This window comes from Cololabis saira, chromosome 3 (assembly GCF_033807715.1).
Source record: "Cololabis saira isolate AMF1-May2022 chromosome 3, fColSai1.1, whole genome shotgun sequence".
Taxonomy (NCBI): domain Eukaryota; kingdom Metazoa; phylum Chordata; class Actinopteri; order Beloniformes; family Belonidae; genus Cololabis; species Cololabis saira.
The window spans coordinates 17,364,359-17,383,914 of NC_084589.1; the positions used below are offsets into that span (position 1 = coordinate 17,364,359).

General features: G+C 39.8%; 1 protein-coding gene across 1 annotated transcript in view; it reads left to right on the forward strand.

Moving 5' to 3' along the window:
• LOC133426445 (CUB and sushi domain-containing protein 3-like) overlaps positions 1-19,556 on the forward strand; it is a 289,442-nt gene that overhangs the window by 199,915 nt on the left and 69,971 nt on the right. Inside the window, exons 38-46 of the mRNA XM_061716381.1 lie at positions 468-586; positions 2,969-3,038; positions 4,691-4,807; positions 7,114-7,323; positions 7,599-7,787; positions 8,744-8,921; positions 12,556-12,701; positions 13,180-13,260; positions 14,068-14,181. Coding sequence (XP_061572365.1) covers positions 468-586; positions 2,969-3,038; positions 4,691-4,807; positions 7,114-7,323; positions 7,599-7,787; positions 8,744-8,921; positions 12,556-12,701; positions 13,180-13,260; positions 14,068-14,181 — 1,224 coding nt within the window. The remainder of the gene's footprint in view (positions 1-467; positions 587-2,968; positions 3,039-4,690; positions 4,808-7,113; positions 7,324-7,598; positions 7,788-8,743; positions 8,922-12,555; positions 12,702-13,179; positions 13,261-14,067; positions 14,182-19,556) is intronic.

A 19,556-nucleotide genomic window follows, 5' to 3' on the forward strand; every position in this document is an offset into this window, starting at 1 on the left:
AGCATCACCGGTGCTTTTAAGCTACAGTATCAACCCTGTTACCACCTGGAAAGTGGCACTGTTATCGTTTTATTTCAATAGAGCTCAATGCATCTGTCAAGTAATACATTAGAGATTGCTTTGTAATTTCACAGTGATTGCTTCAGATCACAGTCAGTAGAACCTTGTGATTACATCCCCATGGAGACTAGCTTTATGGCATGTCCCAGTTTTTAAATGTTTTGCTGAAGGGTATGAAAAATAAGACTTAATTGTTAGCTATTACAAGCAAATTAAAATGAGGGACTGTGTAAATATGTCAAAAAGTTTCATTTTAATTAGTTTATTCAATTTTTTCCGTAGATATTAGCAAATAGATGTAAATATGTCAGTGGCATGTATAGAAGTACAAAACAGAAATGCACATTGTGATGTGATGCAGAAGAATAATTGCTGTCCACACTTGTGTGTTGTGACTCTGTCCTAAGCAATAGGTTTGGATTCGTGCCCAGAGCCGCTGCCTCCAAGTAACGGTCAAAGAGTGGGAGATCGCTTCACCGTGGGGGATATGGTTTCCTTCCAGTGCGACCAGGGCTTTTCATTACAGGTAAGAGGAACCGTGCTGATCTTCACCTCTCTTCTGGCTATTAAAACTGAATCAAATCCACCCGCCTGCAGTGGCAATTTTAAGGGAATACCCCAAAAGCATGAGTCAGTCAAGTCAGCATTACTAATAATATTTTTGTGTGTTTGTGAGTGTGTGTGTTGAATGCTTGTGTCCTAATTTTCAATGGCGTATGTGCACTTTTCTTTCATGTTTCTGTGCCTGGATGTGAGTGAGTGCATCACTGTGTGTCTGTTGAAAAGCAGCTTTAAGTTCTTCCAATCCTCCTTGACCAGATACGGTAGCAGGAGTGTAGAGAGCTTCAGAGTCTTCCAAGGCCACAGGCAATGGACTGTGTTAACAGTCACCTCACAAATCCCACAAAGATTATTCTTCCCAGTTTCTTCTCACATTCTCTCTGGACCAAGCAGCAGTTTCTTACACACATCTCCAGGCTGAATGTCTGAACTATAGACTTGAGGCCATTGTTGAAACAGAAACGCTGCCATTGATTATTTTCTTTTTTTTTCTTTTTTTTTATAGTTCAGGTGCATGTGTGTTTGTGTGTAGTTCAACTATACACACAAGCCAATACTTAGGTAGAAATATGTTTTTAGGTCTGGTAATGAATATGTGCTGTGAATTTGTCACATAACAGAAAAATCTCTCGTTGAGTACCTGGCCAAATTATGCAATCTGGTTTCAAAGTCATACAAAAATTTGCACTGAAGATGTTGATTGAGAGAACTCAAATCGGCTTAAATGACCCATACTATATTTGGGCAAACAGAGGAGAGCTCGTTTTAGGGTAATCCAACTAAATCTATAATTACAAATGCCCACTGAGGATAATAAATATTTCATTTGACTTCCAGCTGTGCACAAACTTATTAACTCAGGCAACCACTGCAATGTACACTTTCATGGTGGGCCAACAATGCAGCTATCCTGCCGAAGGGAAGGAAAGTCTTTGTGGATACAACTGTGGCAGGTGTCTCTGTTAATCCCAGCTGTGTCTGGGGAAAGTTTTTAAAACAACCTCATAAATCATCAGGTAGCTCTCTGCAGTGATCCCCACCTCTTTATTGCTGTAGTTCTGCACAACATCAGTCCACCTACTCCTGTAACTTTGGTTATCTGAGTAGGTGTGCAGTCCTCGATGGCTCCTCACAAAGTTAATATGATGTGTTACTCACTCATTGTGTGTGGTAACTCTAGAAAGTTTGTTCTTTTACAATCCCATGAACCCGATCACTAACATTCAGCCCACCAAGCATAAATGTTAGTTTTTTTCTGAATCTCTGACCTGGTGTCTAGCCCTCCAACATCTGAAGTGCCACTTCTCAAGCTTTAACTTAACATAATTCATTCAGTTTTTCTTTGCACTAACCTATCCGCTCCAGACCTTGCAAATTCTCGCCTCAAGAGAATGTGCATGCGCAAGATTTCATTAGCTGATTTCCAGATGTACTAGATGAGATGGTTGGTCTGAGGCTAATGCCCTGTAGTAGACCTATATGTATTTAGAACAAATGTAATGTTTGCTTCCAAGAGAGGCCTTTTCCCTGTACCAGGTGGTTGTGGTGGTGGCAAATGGATCTTCCGCCATCCTTGCCATTTCTGTTAACCTACTGTATCCTAAAATGGTCACTTGGGGGGAGGTAGCGCACCTTCCGGACTATAAGCTGCTACTGTTTTTACACGCTTTGAACCCCACCAATTCTTAGATATATTATATAAGTTATAAATGTACAAAATCTGTTTTCTTTTTAAATTTAGTGGATTCGGCTTATATTCAGGTGCGCTCAATAGTCTGGAAATTACGGTATCCACATCACTGGTGACATGTTCAAGTACATCCACAAACCAAGCACCTATATTGCTCGTTACCGCCACAGAAACTGGTGTTACTAGATTGGATGGAGCACTCTAGCTTGGTAGATACCACAGCAGCCAAATACATAGTCATCATTTTTATGACAGGACTGCACTTGCTTCTTATTTCATTTTTCTAATTGCTTTTAGGTTATTTTGGGATATTTCCACTTATGGTCTTGCACATTGATTTTAAACCTAAAATATATACTGTATGTAAATATGTCTTTCTTAACACAAAAGAGTTTCAAAAGTGTTGTTTATAGTAAAATGCTGCTCAGCTTGGAGTCTTATTTATCTCTTAGCAGGGAAAAGTGCATCTCCCACCTTTGTCCCCCACAATTGAGAAATAGCATGAGGACTTTAAGTGAACCAAAAATATGATTTTATCTTTCAGAGATCCTTAACAGTGTATGATCGGTGGATCCCCTTGTCTGCATTTTAGTTTTCATTACACAATGTTTTTTTTTCAGCAAGCCAATAAATGTGTCTTTGTTTGTTTTCTTACAGGGTAATGCATATATTACCTGCATGCCTGGCCCTGTCAGAAGATGGAATTACCCCGTACCTCTGTGTTTAGGTAATTCATCATCCTACACAGTCAAGCACAGTGTTGCACTAAGGTGATAATGTAGACAACAAAACTGTATTTATAGCATCAAACAAGGGTAGTTCATTTACATTTGACCATGCTGGCTTTTTCATTGACCCGTTTAACTTCTTTCGTCCATATTGTATCTATCTCCCACAGATGTTTCACTTGCACACCGTCACACGATAGATCAGTGGCCTAAAAGGGTCTTGTTATTGTATTAGGGAAACGAGCATTTTATTGTAAGAGAAGAGATGATAGTTGTGAGTCGATGGCTTGTGGAGATAGGCATTATAAATGTTCTGCTTTCCCCGTCAGCTGAAAAATCAATAAGGCTTTGGACCATCTCAATATGTTGTTTGATTTCTGATCCCACTGATGAGACGCTGCTGTCTCCCCGACTCTTCTTCGGGCGTTGATTGCCGCAGAGGTAGAATCCAGGGATGATCAGCGATGAAGCACAGTTCTCTCTCTTCTGACGTCTCATCATTTTGCCCCCCCTCAAATATATATGTAAACAAATGCACTCCCACTGTAGTGCAAATGCCCATAATGTGCAGGCTATACAGCACACTTGGACACAGTGTTTTCAGATGTTCAGTGGTTTTCACGCATCACTACAGACATGAATCCCAGCTTTGCTGTTTACCGACATGTTCGAGATGCACACGTACACTTGTTAGCTTAACTCCTTGCTTGTTTAATGTGCACACACTCACCCAAACACCCCAGGATCTGTATTCATTTTGGCGGTGATAAACCCACATCAAAGTGACTGTGTGCCCCCTGCACAAACGTTATAACATCCTCAAAAGTGCCTCTCTTCCGCTCTTCCCTTTCATTTCACAAAACAAGCAGGTCAACCTCGATCCCCTCACAGCAAAACATTTTTTTCAGACTTAATTTTTGCTTTATTCTGGCCCTGGTTGGTACTCCATCGAGATAAGGCAGATAACGCTGCTTCTTCTTCTTCTTCTCCTTCTTTTTGATACTGTTTGATACAAATGTGTTACATTTAGTGGTTGTGAAAGGAATAGGAGGTATGAGCCTATGGTCAGTTATTAAAATTGCATGCACTTGGATCTTTGTGTGGGGCTATGTTTCGCGGAGGGGGGAGACGAGTGTAACCTTCACCGCAAGCCCGAGTGTTCTCAAACTCAGAATCAAATAAAGGAGGTAGGGGCGAGGGTGAAGCAATCACTGCTGCTGCTGAGGAAAAGTGTGTTGGTGTACCGAATATTGACTCCATCATTTATTACAATTTACGCATCAAACAAGAGATGCATCCAAGTCTAATATGTTTGCATGAATGCCCTTACAGGCACAATCAAGTCAGCCATAAAGAAACGAGATGCTCAAATACCAAATGCCCGAGTTGTGTCTGCATATAAGCACAAGCGTATGAAGCACATGCCTTGCACATTTGGCAAGCACACACATAAACCATACTGCAACACCTCCTCTTTGTTGAACAAATACTCAACTGTTATTCATGTGCTTGATCTCCCACCTGCGCGTAAACACTGTGGTCTTTGCACTTCTCCGAATTCAAACTCCCAGTAATTGTTTTCCTCTGTTTTCCCATTAAGCCGTTCCATAGAGAGGTGACATGTTCTTTCTCCTTGGTTGGTCTCTTTCAGCTCAGTGTGGAGGCTCTATGACAGACTTCAGCGGTGTCATCCTCAGTCCAGGCTTTCCAGGGAATTACCAGAGCAGCCTGGACTGCACCTGGAGAGTTCAGCTCCCCACTGGCTTTGGTCTGTAACCCACCCACCACTGCCCTTCTGTTTTCCCTCTTCTCTCCTCTAACATTTTTCCTATTTCCTGCTGTAGCCCTCTTGTCTCCTGTCCTGATTTCCTCTGTTCAGTTGTGAATTCTCACTCGGCTTTACTCCTCCTGCTTTCTGTTAAAAACTAATCCGTGTGAAACCTCAGACGTAGCTGCAGAAGTCATGGTCGTTAGCTAAAAGGTTTGAGGCATTTGTTTTAGGATAATTCTGCATCTGTAGGGTAAACTTCTGGATATTCACAAGCTGAATGCCTATGGACCTCCATCACAGCCTTTACCAAAATATACTACCAGCTGTGTTGTACCCCCAGTCCATTATTATTTCCCTTTGCAGTAGTAATCAAGGATTTTTTGTCGTAATTGGCAATACCTGTGAAAACGTGAATTACTAGAATGACTTCAGTGGCTTTGAGGGTGTTCAGTCTCATTGCTGGAGTTCACAATGCTTTTTGTAATACTTGTTTTTCCCCTGGGGCATCCATTAGACTTTAACATTCCTATATGTAATATTTGATATATATTACATAAAAAAACAACCATTTTTAGACTATGTTAAACAAATAGATCTGCTGCGTTGACACAAGAGCCACTAAAAATACTGTTCTGACAAATGGGGATGGTCTGTCAAGTAATACTTGTGGTGCATTCACTTGAAATGGGAGAAAACCTCAGCTTTGGAAAAGTGAGATGGAACAGCGCCTGAACTTGGGATGTCAGTTCAGATATGATCCTTGTAGCTCGAGTTAAGCAAACTCATCTCACAGGAACATATTAGTGTAAGTTTTACATTTGAATGTTCAGTGTTCAAATCTTTGATGCCATACATTGATTGTGAATTATGGACCAAAATAGCTTTGTGGCTTTATTATTCATATTGTAGAACAGTTTGCATTGAAATATTTACTTTCCATATGCTGTTTCTTCTCACTCGTGTTGTTGTGGTATGTTCTCTTCTGCTTGTCCAATTCAAGCCAGTCGTCTTCTTGTGATAATCTAATCTCTCTCAAACATACTAGTGTCAGAAGTCTGTAAAACTGTCTCAGTATTTCTGGCTTGCACTCGAACATGGCATTAGTCCCATGAGAGATGTACTTTGTTGTGCCTTACATCAGTGGCTGACACATTTAGATTTGTGTGATTATGTGGCCACTTTTTGGTCTGACGTAGTAACATTTTATAGTGTGGCTTTAACATTTTTTTTTTCCCTTTTGAATCCAAATAAGGTTTTTTAGATTTTAAACTGTGTTGCAAGTCCCATTAGTTGTGTTCCAATATATATAAGGCACTTGAACCTTGGACCTCTAGCACAAAAAGCAAGAACCATGACCCTAGGTAAAGTCTCCAGAAACTCAGAAAGGGTTGCTTCTCACCTTGCCAGCCGAAAACTCCAGCACTGGTCACATTGACCAGTGGTGTGACTCCACTCTCCGTCTAAGAATTAGAGAGCCTAAGTCAGACCTGAAACCCAGATAGCACTCTAGTAAACAATAGATTCATTAACTGAAGCAGAAGGTTAGAAATCCATCCATTTTCTTCTGCTCATCCGTTAACAGGTTGTGGGGGCAGCATTCCTAGCAGAGATGCCCAGACTTCCCCCACCCCAGACACAAGTTCCTCCGGCTCTTTTTAGGGGAGTCAGAGACGTTCCCCAGGCCAGCCGAGAAACATAGCCTCTCCAGCGTCTCCTGGGTCTTCCCCCGGGTCTCATAAAATCAAGTATAGTCATTTCAGGGTAGTCCAAGGATGTCATGCAGGTGTTTTACAAATCACCAAACTTGATACTCCTAAAAGGGAATATAACACATCTACACTTACTAAAATGCCCTCTTCTTTTCCCTAGTAAATGCTAAAAGTCCTGGACCATCTGACCCTGAAAAAGTAGATTTCATTTTCCCTTTCACCTGGTTTATCCTATGTGTATTATCATGAAGAGGTCTAGGTTTCAATACACAGGGACTGACCATAGCTTTAGCCGTACATGACTTTTAAAGCAAAGGTGATTATCATATCAAAAGAGAAAGGGAGATAAAATGAAACAATAAATAATAATAATGATAAGAAGGTGAAGATTAACGCTGCTTTTATTTCTGAAAAAGCAAATGACAAAGCGTTGAAGATGGAACCAGGGTGTGGCAGGCGATTAGGCTGACAGATGTGCAGCTAAAACACAGTGGACCACCCAGAGGAGCATACGGACATAACACTCTGTCATGTTTTCACGCATTCGTATTCAGCTCTTCACTCACTTTGACTTTGACTCTTTCTGCCCTTTAGGAATCCATTTGCAGTTCCTAAACTACTCAACAGAGCCCGTTCACGACTATTTGGAGGTGCGGAGTGGCAGCCTTGAGACGGGAACAGTGATCGATCGATTCAGTGGTCCAGCGGTGCCCAACTCCCTCTTCAGCACCACCCATGAGACCAGTATCTTCTTCCACAGTGACTATTCCCAGAACAAGCCTGGCTTCCACATTGTCTACCAGGGTGAGGATCAGAACATATTTGTTCAAATTCATTTTTAATCAGAGCAAAAGTGGAAGAGGTCTGAATAGTTTGCAAACTAAACTCTTGAAACGTCTGCTTACAAAAGTTAAATTATTAATTACTCTTAATATGCCCTTGGTCAGAGCATATATCTTTGAATGTGGAAAATTCTTTGTGCAAAACATTTTTCAGTTAATGTGGAAAAATAAATAAATAACTTACTTGAATCTGTTTTTGATCTTCTGCTGTATATGGATTTGACATTTATCTCCCAGCATACGAGCTGCAGAGGTGCCCCGACCCCAGACCATTTCGTAATGGCATAGTGATCGGTCAGGAGTACAGCGTAGGAATGACCATTTCTTTCGAATGTCTGCCGGGTTACACCCTTCTTGGAGAGCCCTTACTCACCTGTTTGCATGGAGTCAGCAGAAACTGGAATCACCCCATGCCTCGCTGTGAAGGTGACTGCCAACTCGGCCTGACAAACACACTCTGCCTTATCCAGACAGTGTATCTCATTACCAGAAATAATGTGAAAGACATGGAGCTGGACCCTTCTATCTATCGTTCCATCAAAGTCTTCAGTTTTTAATCCCATTAACCTCAGTGTACGCTAACAAAAAAACAATATATCAGTTCTACCCTAATGTTTAATGTCTATAGTGTTTCTACACTTTGTAGGAAGATATTGCAGTGCAAATCTTTCAAAAACTAATCTACGCAACTTCAACAATGGGTGATTGTAGTAAAGGCAGAGAAACTTTTCTATTGGCTCTACCCTCAACAAACCATCTTTGAAGTTCTTATCAAACGAATTATATACTTTCTTAAGGCCTGTTTGTTGTCCTGTACTTTGTTTCGGCACATTAAAGCAAGAACAAAGCACCATTTTGTTGAAGTACAAAAATAAAGTCGTTATACTGATCCACTGGGCATTTACAAGTTTTTTTTGTTGTTTTTTGTTTTTGTCAAAGCTGAAAATGCCTGTTTATTTCCTACACCTAATGAGATCTCCTTAAGGTGTGAAAAAGATCTATCATATCTTACATTTGCTGTTGCATTTCACGATGCGGCGACAAATGTTTTGAGCCCAGACCACACATTGTCTATATAACAGGTGCACTTCATTATACCTGGTGAGTTTGCTGTCATTTTTTTTAGATGCAGTGGGAATTCTTTTAACTTGCACTCCCAGATCAATGTCACATCCTAACACAGGTGAATCGGTGTATAACAGGAGGAGTTGCAGCATCAGTATCTATTGGCATCATTACGTTTTCTGTAACTAGTGATCATCACCTGCAGTGGTATCAATCAAGAGAGTTCCCCCCTCAGTGTATCAGCGATAAACCCATAACATGCTGCATACTAATATAAAAATGTATCATCCATCGATGACTGTCTTTCCTCCCTCCAGCTCTTTGTGGTGGAAATATAACATCCATGAATGGTACAATATACTCTCCTGGACACCCTGCAGAGTATCCACACTTCCAGGACTGCATGTGGACTGTCAGAGTACCTCCAGGGTACGGCATCTACATCAATTTCTCTGTTATCAATACGGAGCCAATCTACGACTACATCACTGTTTGGTAAGTTCCAATTTTTCTTTCAGTGTTCGATTATTTATCATTCATTACCTCATTAAACATGCTGCACACTGAGACGTTTTACTACCACTGGCTTGGAGTTGTTCTTCCTCATTCACAAGCAAAAGTTTCATACATTCCTGCTTCCATTCATTGTTGAAGCCCTCTACTTGAACCCACAGTCAAACTGTGTGACCGATCTGTTCTTCTGGAAGTATCGCTTTGAAACAGCATTAGCTTGGAGCTAGGGAAGCACCTCTTCAAAGCTTTGGTATTTCATTTCCCTGAGTCTGAAAATGTAAAGATCCATCACTCATGATGTCTTTGACAAGAATGTGTCAACATCAGCAAAACAGGACTTACTTTCTCCCTGAAGCATGTTCAGATTCAGAGTAAATTTCTGTGTAAAAAGCTTACACGGTGCCATTGGACTGCTTTGTGTGCTGTGGAAATTGTTGTGGCTTCCCGTTTGACATATTTTCAAGTATGTCCTGCAGTTTGGGGCGAAAATCATACACTAAGTTTTTTTATTTATTTTTTTCAGGAACCCACATGTTGGTCTCATGGTTGTCATGTGTCCACACATATGGGACGTATCTCTAAAAAGAGATCTTTAAAAACGCACCAGGCAGCCGCTCACGTGATTGTACATTAAGCTCCCTCCAGACTAACAGCAGTGTTGGATGCGTTTCATCCTCACACTAACCTTTGATTATCCAGAAAATGTTTTATTGTCTTGTACTTGAGCACATTTGATTTAGTTAACTCCGTAGCCTCAGTGGAGCGGCAACCTCACACATCTTCTCTCATCTTTGGTGTTTCTGTTGGGGGTAAGCACCCTAGCCATGTTACACATAACAGTAGGCAGTGAGATACAAAAAATAAAATACGGATGGAAATGTTTTGTTTTCCCCATGTTTGTACCATAGAGTTCTTTGCTAGTGGAAAAAAAAAACTCCCAGCTGGTTTGACAAGGCAGAATTGGAAAGAAAAGAGATTTTCTGTCTGCAGTGAGCAAGTATTTCCCTTCATTGCGAGGCAAACTCAAGAGCTGCACAGAAGGGATTTAACAATTGACAAAGCGTTAAGGCCATAGGCCAGTTGGACAAGTAGTGCTCACATCTTCTGAGATGGCACCCGCATTAGTTCAGCCAAATGTTTTGAACTGTGTCTTGACAGTTTTGACTTCATTTTGGTTTTCTGAGAAGGTACTTTCTCTCAGCTTCCTGGACAAACTCTGATTTGGTACTTCATGTACTTCAAATTAGAGGTAAAAGAGGATATCTTCACTGAGTGTTACATAATACGACATGAATGTGTGTTGGCATGAATAGGTATATGAGTCACTCGGGATAACGGTAGGTGCAGAAAGAAACTGCGGCTGATAGTGGACAGTTGCAAAGCAGTAAACAATGCTACCTTCCGTCTGCCACTGCAGCAGCTGCTTTCTGCTCAGTTTCTCCTCCTTCCTTTGCCTTCAGATGGCTTCTCTGTTGAGTAGAAAGTCTTGGGCAATCATGAAGCCATCCGAGGAGTGAAGGCACTACCAGCATCTGCAGGCTGCCATTCAAACTGGGTGAATGTAGCATACGAACAATCTGAGCTCTGATGGCAGTCTTTCATTTCCTTGCCACACTGCTGCCTTCCATTTCACTGATCATTCTGAAATGAATTAAACATAAGATTATATATATATATATATATATATATATATATATATATATATATATATATATATATATATATATATATATATATATATATATATATATATATATATATATAATGTGTATATATATATGTGTGGAATTGAAAAGTACTTTGTTTCTTTACAAATTCATATTTCTGTCCTCAGAAATATAACCATTCTTACAAGAGTTTGAAAATTCTCCCCTTTATTGCATTGGCAGAAGTGCTTGATTTGAAGTGAGCAGCAATACATACCTCATGAACAGCTTTACATCTAATAATGACAAAGTCTATTACTGCTCCACTCAATTCGACCAACACTGCTGTTCATCTTGGGGAAGCGAGAAATAGCCACATTAACCTAAACTGTTTTTGGGTTCATGATGGAAGTTAAACCATAAACATTACTCTCACATGATTTAGGTTTTGTTGTAATCCTGGTACAAATAATTTCCATAGGGAAATGAACTATTTATATAAACACTTTAACAAGCAAGTGGATTTTTTTTTTCTTGGCTCATTCGGTAAACTCGCACATTTCTCACCTACTTCTCTCCAGCTCCACCTGTCAGATCCTGAGGTTCACCCAGGCCAGACGGAATATTTAATTATTATGTTCTGGGTTTTTCCCAAGTCTCCTCCCAGTCAGACGTGTCTGATGTAGCTCCACAGGGAACCACCCCAGAGGCTTCCTAATTAGATGTCTGTGTTGCTTCAACTGGCCTCTCAGAAGGAGAGCTGGAGCAGCAGGTCCACTCCAAGCTCATCTAAAATATCTGGCTTCCATGACCCTCGCCCGCAGCTTATTTCATCTTTTTGTTCCCATAAATCAAGAATTTCCCCCTTAGGCTTAGCTCCATTTCAACACATATCATTAGTCAGTTCCACACACCAATGCAGCCTCATATGGGAGGAAACCCACTGTATACGTATGCTCTTTTTTCTGGGGGCCACATGCTGATATGCCAGAGGTGAACTGCACTGACAACATTTACGCCCACTGCTGACATAATTCCTGGAACTTTCCATTGTATTTTACCGACCTGGTCATTGTTTTCTCATTTAAATGTGCTCAAGAGACTATGTTGACATCTCTTGACACTTTTCTACACAGTCACTTATTTGCTTCATTTAAATGATTCTACCATGACACGTGTGCATGATTTTTGAGAACAAATGTCATACAATTAGTGGTAAGCTGCACTTTGGTGGGAGTGATGTGACTTTACACTTGGGCAGATTTACCAGCACATCACAGATAACTGCCTTTTTTTCCACTCATTTAAGGATGAAACGCTTGGATTAATTACCAGTCAATTAAGTTTGGATTCTTATGTGGGACTACAGTTCCTGCTGCATCATGATATTCACTTAAAGACATAATGAATGATTGATATTATTCCAAAAATTATTTAAACATTTCTATTCTTTCAATCAGTATGCGGAGCAAGGGTTGCCAAATCTTAGTCTCAGCAGTCTCAGTTAAATTTAATTTAATTATACATTGATTTAATTTTCAAGGAAATCAGATGTCTCAATGTCCATTGACATCGATTTATTTTTCTTCTTCTTCTCCTCCTCCACCAAAGCTTCACTCTTCATATGTGTGTAACGTGGCTTAACCCTTTAAAGCCTGACATGAAATAATACAAAGACTTTTTTTGCATGTGTTTATTTATGGGGGTGGAAGAGAGGTCTTACAAACTCATGCAAATATGATACATCCAGAATTATAGGGTGTTAAAGAGCTCTATTCAGCGAACATACACTAAGCTTCTTCTGTTTTTGTCAATGTGAAACTTTCTCTCAGTGTTGGGAATGCCTATGAGACTGCTTAGGGATAACGTGATCTGCTCCTTGATCCCAGCTAAGTTTAACTGCTTTGCATTCATAAATAATTTGAACTCTGCAACCACCTCTCTCCCCGTCCCTTGTATCTGTCCACCAGGGACGGACCCGACCAGTCCTCACCTCAGATCGGCCAGTTCAGCGGCAGCACCGTACAGGACGGCGTGTCAACAACTGCCAATCAAGTCCTCATCAAGTTCCACAGTGACTTCAGCACCAGTGGCTTCTTTGAGCTTCATTATTACGGTAGCGTCACCTTTTTGCAACAGTTAAGCAGAGACCTTGTTCCTCTCTGGTGCAGCACTGATCAACAGAACAGAGCAGAGAAAGATTGCCCACCTTGTTGCCATATTTTAAAGTTTAATTTATCTTTCTTATTTGGCTCCCTCATTCTGCCTATGGTAGGGCTTCCATTTATGTGTAATGATAAGTGTTGAATGACTCCTTATGCTGGTTTTTTGTCTGCACTATTAAAATGCCTTTCAAAGACAAGTTGATTAATAATAAAGCGCTCCTCATCCCAGCTAAATTTGTGATTGTTCTTTGATGATCATGAATACTGAGGTGGCAATTTATGATTTAATGAAGTCTCACCATGATGGTTGAGAAGAGATTGCTGAACAGAAAATGCATGTACACTATCTGTGTGCGTGTGCCTTTTCTTTCTCTCTGTTTTGTCACACACGATCAGTTGCAGAGTTCAGTGTTTGTCTCTCCCCCACAGCTTACCAGCTAAGAACTTGTCAGCCACCACCTCCTGTTGCCAATGCCACTATCCTAACTGAGGACGACGAGTTTGAAATAGGTTTGTCTCAGTTTATTTTGCTCATGCACAAATCCTTTAAAACAACATGTAATGTAATAAAATCAGTTCTCACCAGACAAAAGTGTATTAGCTTGCACAGCAGCAGATGAATGGAAAGCAATCTGAAATGGTTTCCTTCACCAATGAATCCATTCACTTCACTGTTTGTTCCAGTCTCTTATTTAATTAAAAGTCCATTAAAAAGGTATTCTATGATCATTTGAAACTATTTAACTTACATATGTTTTTCAGCGTTGTAGAAACGGAGATGTTTGCTGAAACCATTAACATTTTGTTCCACCTTTAGTTTCTACATCTCCGTCTCTCCGCTCATCCTTTTTAAGTGTAGCCAACAGTTCACGCTTTCTGCATTAAAATATTAGTTTGAAGGCAGGGCTAATTAGGTGTACTCATCGTTGTTTGTATTTTGTATCCTCATAAGTAATTAGCAAAGTGAAGTGGAAGTCGTGGCTAGTGGTTGTCCTTACTTTGTGCCTTTGAATTTGTGTGTGATTTTGACTTTGTGTGTGTATGTGGGCTCATGCTTTATGTTTATAGCTGCATAATTTAATGAAGCTCTTTCAGCACAAAGGGATGTCAATCTTCATTAGAAAATGTGTAGTTGATAATTGTTTCAAGTGTTGATGCTGAGGAGTCCTACTGACACAACCTGATGGGGATGTGTGTGTTTTTATGTGTGTCTGTGGTTGCATGGGTGGATGAATGGATGGATATGTTTTTCATGTCCACTCCTTGACTCTGTGGGTGTTTGTGTTTGGACGATTGCGGGTGTAAATGACCTCATAGGGGACATCATTCGGTACTCGTGCCTGCCAGGCTTCACCTTGGTGGGCAGCGAGATTCTGACCTGCCGACTCGGGGAGAGGTTACAGATGGATGGACCGCCACCAGTGTGTCAAGGTTGGTTTTGTTCAGTTTAAGAGCCTGTAGGTTTGTTTTTTTTGTGTGTCGCTTTTTGCATTTGCACACGTATTCTTTCCTTTCCCTGCGTGTGGATGTGTTCCCATAATTCTGTGTATGCACAATCACGTCATGGATGTGCTTGACACCACTCTGCCAAGGTTGGATGCAGTCAGCAGCACTCACTCTTGATGCATCATTTAACAGACAGAGTCCCAGCACGGCCGCCTCCACAAGCCTCCCGGTGGCAAACAGCACCTCTATTCCAATTTATCAAAAGTCGTATGTTTTGAATAGAGCTGACCCAAATCAGCCCTCAGAGTCGACATTTGACTGCTGAGGAACAGTTTGAGACCAATTACAGATCAGCCGGTTTCTGTAGCTAGCAGCACCTTCTTTTTCTTTTTTCTTCTTTTTCTCTTTTTTGAAATTTTGACACTTAATCCCACTAAAAGCCTCATGCCTTTTATTGATCTTCGTAAAAAACTTTAAGTGCCCTTTTTTTTTTTTTATTCTCACTTCAAGCAGAAGGCTCAGGAAAATAAACATGTAAGTCCTCTTCATCAGGTAAAACAAAGGTCTTACTGTCTAAGCACATGTCTGCGGCGATAACAGGGAGCCCTGAGACCTCCTATCCACTCTGGATGGACATGTTCTGAAATGCTCTGCTAGTCTCGAGCACCCCTGCCAGCCATCCTAATTCTTTTCTTCTTTGATACAAAGCGCCTGCGGATCAAATGCACACAGAAGAGACGGCCTCTGGACACCACTGGAGAGGCATATCCACTGGTGTCAACCAATCAGAGAAATGAAGCATGTCAGTATCAACAAATGACTTCCAAAGTGGCACGCAGTGGAGTTTAAATGCAGAGCAATGGCCGTTGGTAATTCTGCAGCCGTCCTGGCTGTTTTTAATAATGGTTCTTGGATACTTGTGCGCGAGTGTTTGATTAAAACCCATCACTTCCCTCTCCTCACTGGGTACGTACGTTCTGTACTGATGGAGAATTGCTGTGAATGATGCGAGTACCAGACTCATTTTACAAAAGAGAATTTTTGGAAAGTGAATAGGCGATGCTGGCCAGGCGATGTCTTCAAATGTTGAGCTTCTCACATCTGGAAACTGAAGATTACTGCGAAAAACCACAGGGTTGACAAACCCAGAGCATCCAGCCTATGTAAAAAGATGCTGTTCCTATCCTTACGTGATCCATAGTAAACCACATTTTCACTTAGAGAATGCGTCTCTTTTAAATGTTGTCCATGACGGGTGCCTTAAATAAAGCCAGACAAAAACTGTGTTTCACATTAATTTGATCTTATGCTGCTCTGTCGGTGAGAAGCTCTCCACAAACTTTAAAGTCACCAGAGATGAGGCAGTTTGATCAAATTTACATTAACATGTCCGAAAATAGCAATGGCCGTGCTTGTTTTTCGCAATGGCACACTTTTTCCACTCGTTACAGGTAATCAGTTATCGTTTTCAGTCCTTTATAAGAGCACAAGCAGCTTGAAGGCTTGCGGCATCTTCTTATCTTGTTTGGTTTTGCAGAGTAAAGAGTGATTTGTACTTTTACACCAAACATACTGATTTTATCACTTTGCTTTGTGCTAAGAGGGGTCCGATTGTTTCAAGTCACATCTCATAGATCTAAGCATCTCATATTAGATTAGCAAACATGGTGTGTTTTTTTTTTTGTTTGTTTTTTTTTACCCCCGAGGCTTCTTGAGGTTTTCATGAAATGCTTTTTGACATGGCTTGGTCAAATTTACTTATGTCATTTAGTAATTATTGACTGTTATTATACAGTCTCTTTATGGACCAGTGGAACCTTTGGAAATATCCGGACAAACACTGGACTGACTAAAGAACAGAAAACATTGTGAATGTCAGAAGAAAAAAAAAATTAAATTCATCTTTGTATTGGTTTGCTTTTGAGGCTTTACTTGGTTTCCTAAGATTACTCAATAGCTGAATTAAACCATTATTATGTAACAGTATTTTCATAATTCAAGTAATGAGCATAAAGGGAGGATTATACTGTAAACGCCAACATTCCCTTTACTTTATTCTTCCCACAAAATAAATACTAGCTGTACTTCTGAGAGACTGTGCTAACATTACATTACCTATTTTTTTTCATCATTAGATCACTTTGATGCATCCAAGGCTCAAAGTATGTGATATAGATGGTGCAATAACTTATTTTACTGCGATAGAAAGTTAAAAATATATGAAACCAGTATTATTTTGGAAAGATTTAGAGATGAGAGTGGAAAGGTTTTAACTGAAGCCCCAAAACTGTTAGTATACCTGAAAATACAGGTCATACGTTTGTTGAGAGAATAGAACAACATTTTATTTTAAGTGTAGGAGACACAGATAAACCTGGGGTTTAGTGAAGAAAACCTGCCCCCAAACAGGTTACTCCCAAAGATAACATGTTCAAATCATGCAGTAAGTTACCACTGTAACAGTCTGTGAGTTTAAACTATTTTTTTTTTCTAAAATGGGCTTCAGATACCAGAGTTGCTTGAATTTGAGCAACCACTATTTCTGAAATGGAAAATACTTTCCCTCATATCAGGTTTAACATACTCAGGTGTTCTCACTCAACTTGCTTAGTGGTTCCTGGGTTTTCTGTTTCTTTATTAAAAATAATTGAAAATAAATATGTCTATTAAAACTTTGATTTAAAAAAAAAATAAAACTAGGATTGTACCAACACTGTTAGATAGTACTGTCATTCACTGCTTCAGTACTACATTCCTATCTCATCCTCCACAGATATTAATGTCTGATAGCATCATTTATCTTATATCTCATATCAGCGATATGGCTGAGTGGGAGGGAGTTAATGGTCTTAAAGCAAACTGGCTGAGTGGGAGGGGATTAATAGCCTCCAAGCATTTTGAAACTTAAATTTGTGGTGGCCTGTTTCTGCTTCAGTGCTAGAAGAAAGAGAAACTCTTACAAAGACAAGGGTTTTAAGATCACACTTTAGTGAATCCAGAAAAGGACCACATCTGTTACCTAATGAGTGTACAATTTACAGTCAAGATAAATAATGGATATGTGGCTCAAAGTCATCATGTCTGTGTCCTCTTCCTCCTCATCTGGAGATGGAGAAACATCTCAGATGAGTAACAGTTTGAAAATACTACTGTTTTGTACAGATGTTTCCAGCTGCCGTATCATGTATCACTCTCATGGAGTCAGGATGACCCATCTCGAAGCTTTCACAAGTGAATTTGTAGCCAAAAGGAATCAAAATTATTGTTCTGCCACATTCCTGCACAAGGGAAAAACAATAATAGTCTCACTTGTGTAACATGAATGTTAGTGCTTTGCTCTTTTCTGCAGTGCTATACTTAGTGTTAATTACCAAACATTAATAAAGAAAAAAACATTCTAAAGATGTTTGCTTGGTCTATCAAACAAGTCAGACTGATCAGCAAATATGTGATCATATGGAAGTATAATCAAGAAATAGGGGTGCGTCTTTTTTTTAAATCACCCCACGTGTTTACATGACAAATTAAATTGTAGTTTTAAAGTAAATGTAAAAATCTTGGTCCAACTAAGATCAAATTAGATGAAGCTTCTCATACAGTCGCTAACACACCCAGACAATGCAGCTAAAGTCAGGCTAATTCCAGCATGTGAGCAGTCAGTATGAAACTGGCCTTCAGCCTCTCCACAGTTCCTGTCCCCGGCTTTAACCCTCCATGTCTTGAAGAAGCAGAAAAACATCACATAAGACAAAAACTAAAGCTTAAAGAATGTGAAAACACTGCTGTAAATAGTATAAAACAGTGCCAAGACATTGTATCAGGCATAGATCTTTTCAACAAAGAAAAAGAAAATAACCTATTCCTTTTACAAAAGTCTGAATCATATGAGAAAAAGTGTCTAAAAGATTGTTCCTATTAAAATTCATACCCAAATTGTGCATATAAAGTTCTCAGGCAGTAAAATGTTCATTAAAATGAGCAATGTAAGTGATAGACTTTCTTTATGTGTGTTACTGTGTCAGATGACTAATCATCTTGTTCAAACTTCTCCTTAAAACCTGCCTGAAGCATCACACACGCGCAGTTAGGGCAATTCTAGGGTTGGTAAGCTGTTGCTTGACATTTTCATGGATCGCCTCATTTTCACAGTGAGGAATTCATTACATTTTCTTATGGTGGATATGCTATGTCCTTGTGCACCTCTTGCACAAAACTAATTGCTCTCATTGGGACATGTAAAGTTGAACTTAATTCAAATTGACCTGCTATTCACATCCAAGAGACTGCAGCAGTCAGCTTGTAACGGGGCCATTTCTCATCAGCAGCATGCCGAAAGGCTAGGAAAAAGAATTCTGCTTTTGTTTGCTGTGAACCTCCCAGTTAATTGTCATTTTATGCCTTTAAGATAAGAGGAAAATGTCCTCATTTCCACATACCCCTGCCTTTTAACATTTCCCCCCTTTGACAGCTTTTAAACGTGTGATCGTAGCTCGTGCATCTTTGGAAATAATAGATTAGTATACATAAATGGGTTCTAAAGCTGCACATAATAGCTGTTGCCTCTCTTTGCCGTAAGAGTGGTTGCGAATGTGATCATTTACAAGTTTAATGAAGATTCCTTTGAGACAAATGGCTCATTCCTTGAATGAAATCTGTTTAACTTAGACATACATGGACACCAATTGTTGTTTATTTTTTCTTTTATTCGTCTTCAAGATTGTCTTGTGTTGATGTGTCTAAAACTAGATGGGAATCAGGGTGCATGTGAGTCAGGGTGATGGTAATACTTGAACCTGCATTTGTGGCACACTGCAGATGCAGATACATGCCTTTTGTTGTGAATTCAAACTCCTTCATGAGGATATTGTAAGTTGTCTTCTGTCCTCAGGGCAGCCTCCCATTATGCTGTATCGTCTTTATAAACCTTCAAAAGTAGCAGCATAGAAGGGTTTAAAAGACTCTAAGCTTCTCATGATTATTTTTTCCTTTATTCTGTGTACTGAAAGTTACATTTAAAGCTATTTAAGCCCCAACTGTGCTCACTGGATAGACTTGTGTTTGTTGCCTGGCAACACCCATTTATTAGAGAAGTAATGGAAGCTCAGTTATTACGACAAACGTTCATCTGCAACATGGCTCTAGCAGCAACATGTTAGTATGTTTGTCGAGTTCCTCTCAGACACAAACAACAAGGAAGGGAAAACCTTTATATTGTATAAAAATGTACGCATTGTACCCCAGATTCTGAAGCAACCCTAAAGTTAACTGCCATGGCAACAAAACAGATGTTGATCAATGTTTTACATTTGCCAAATTAATAAAAGAAAAAAAAAATTCTACTCAATTAGAGAAAAAACAAA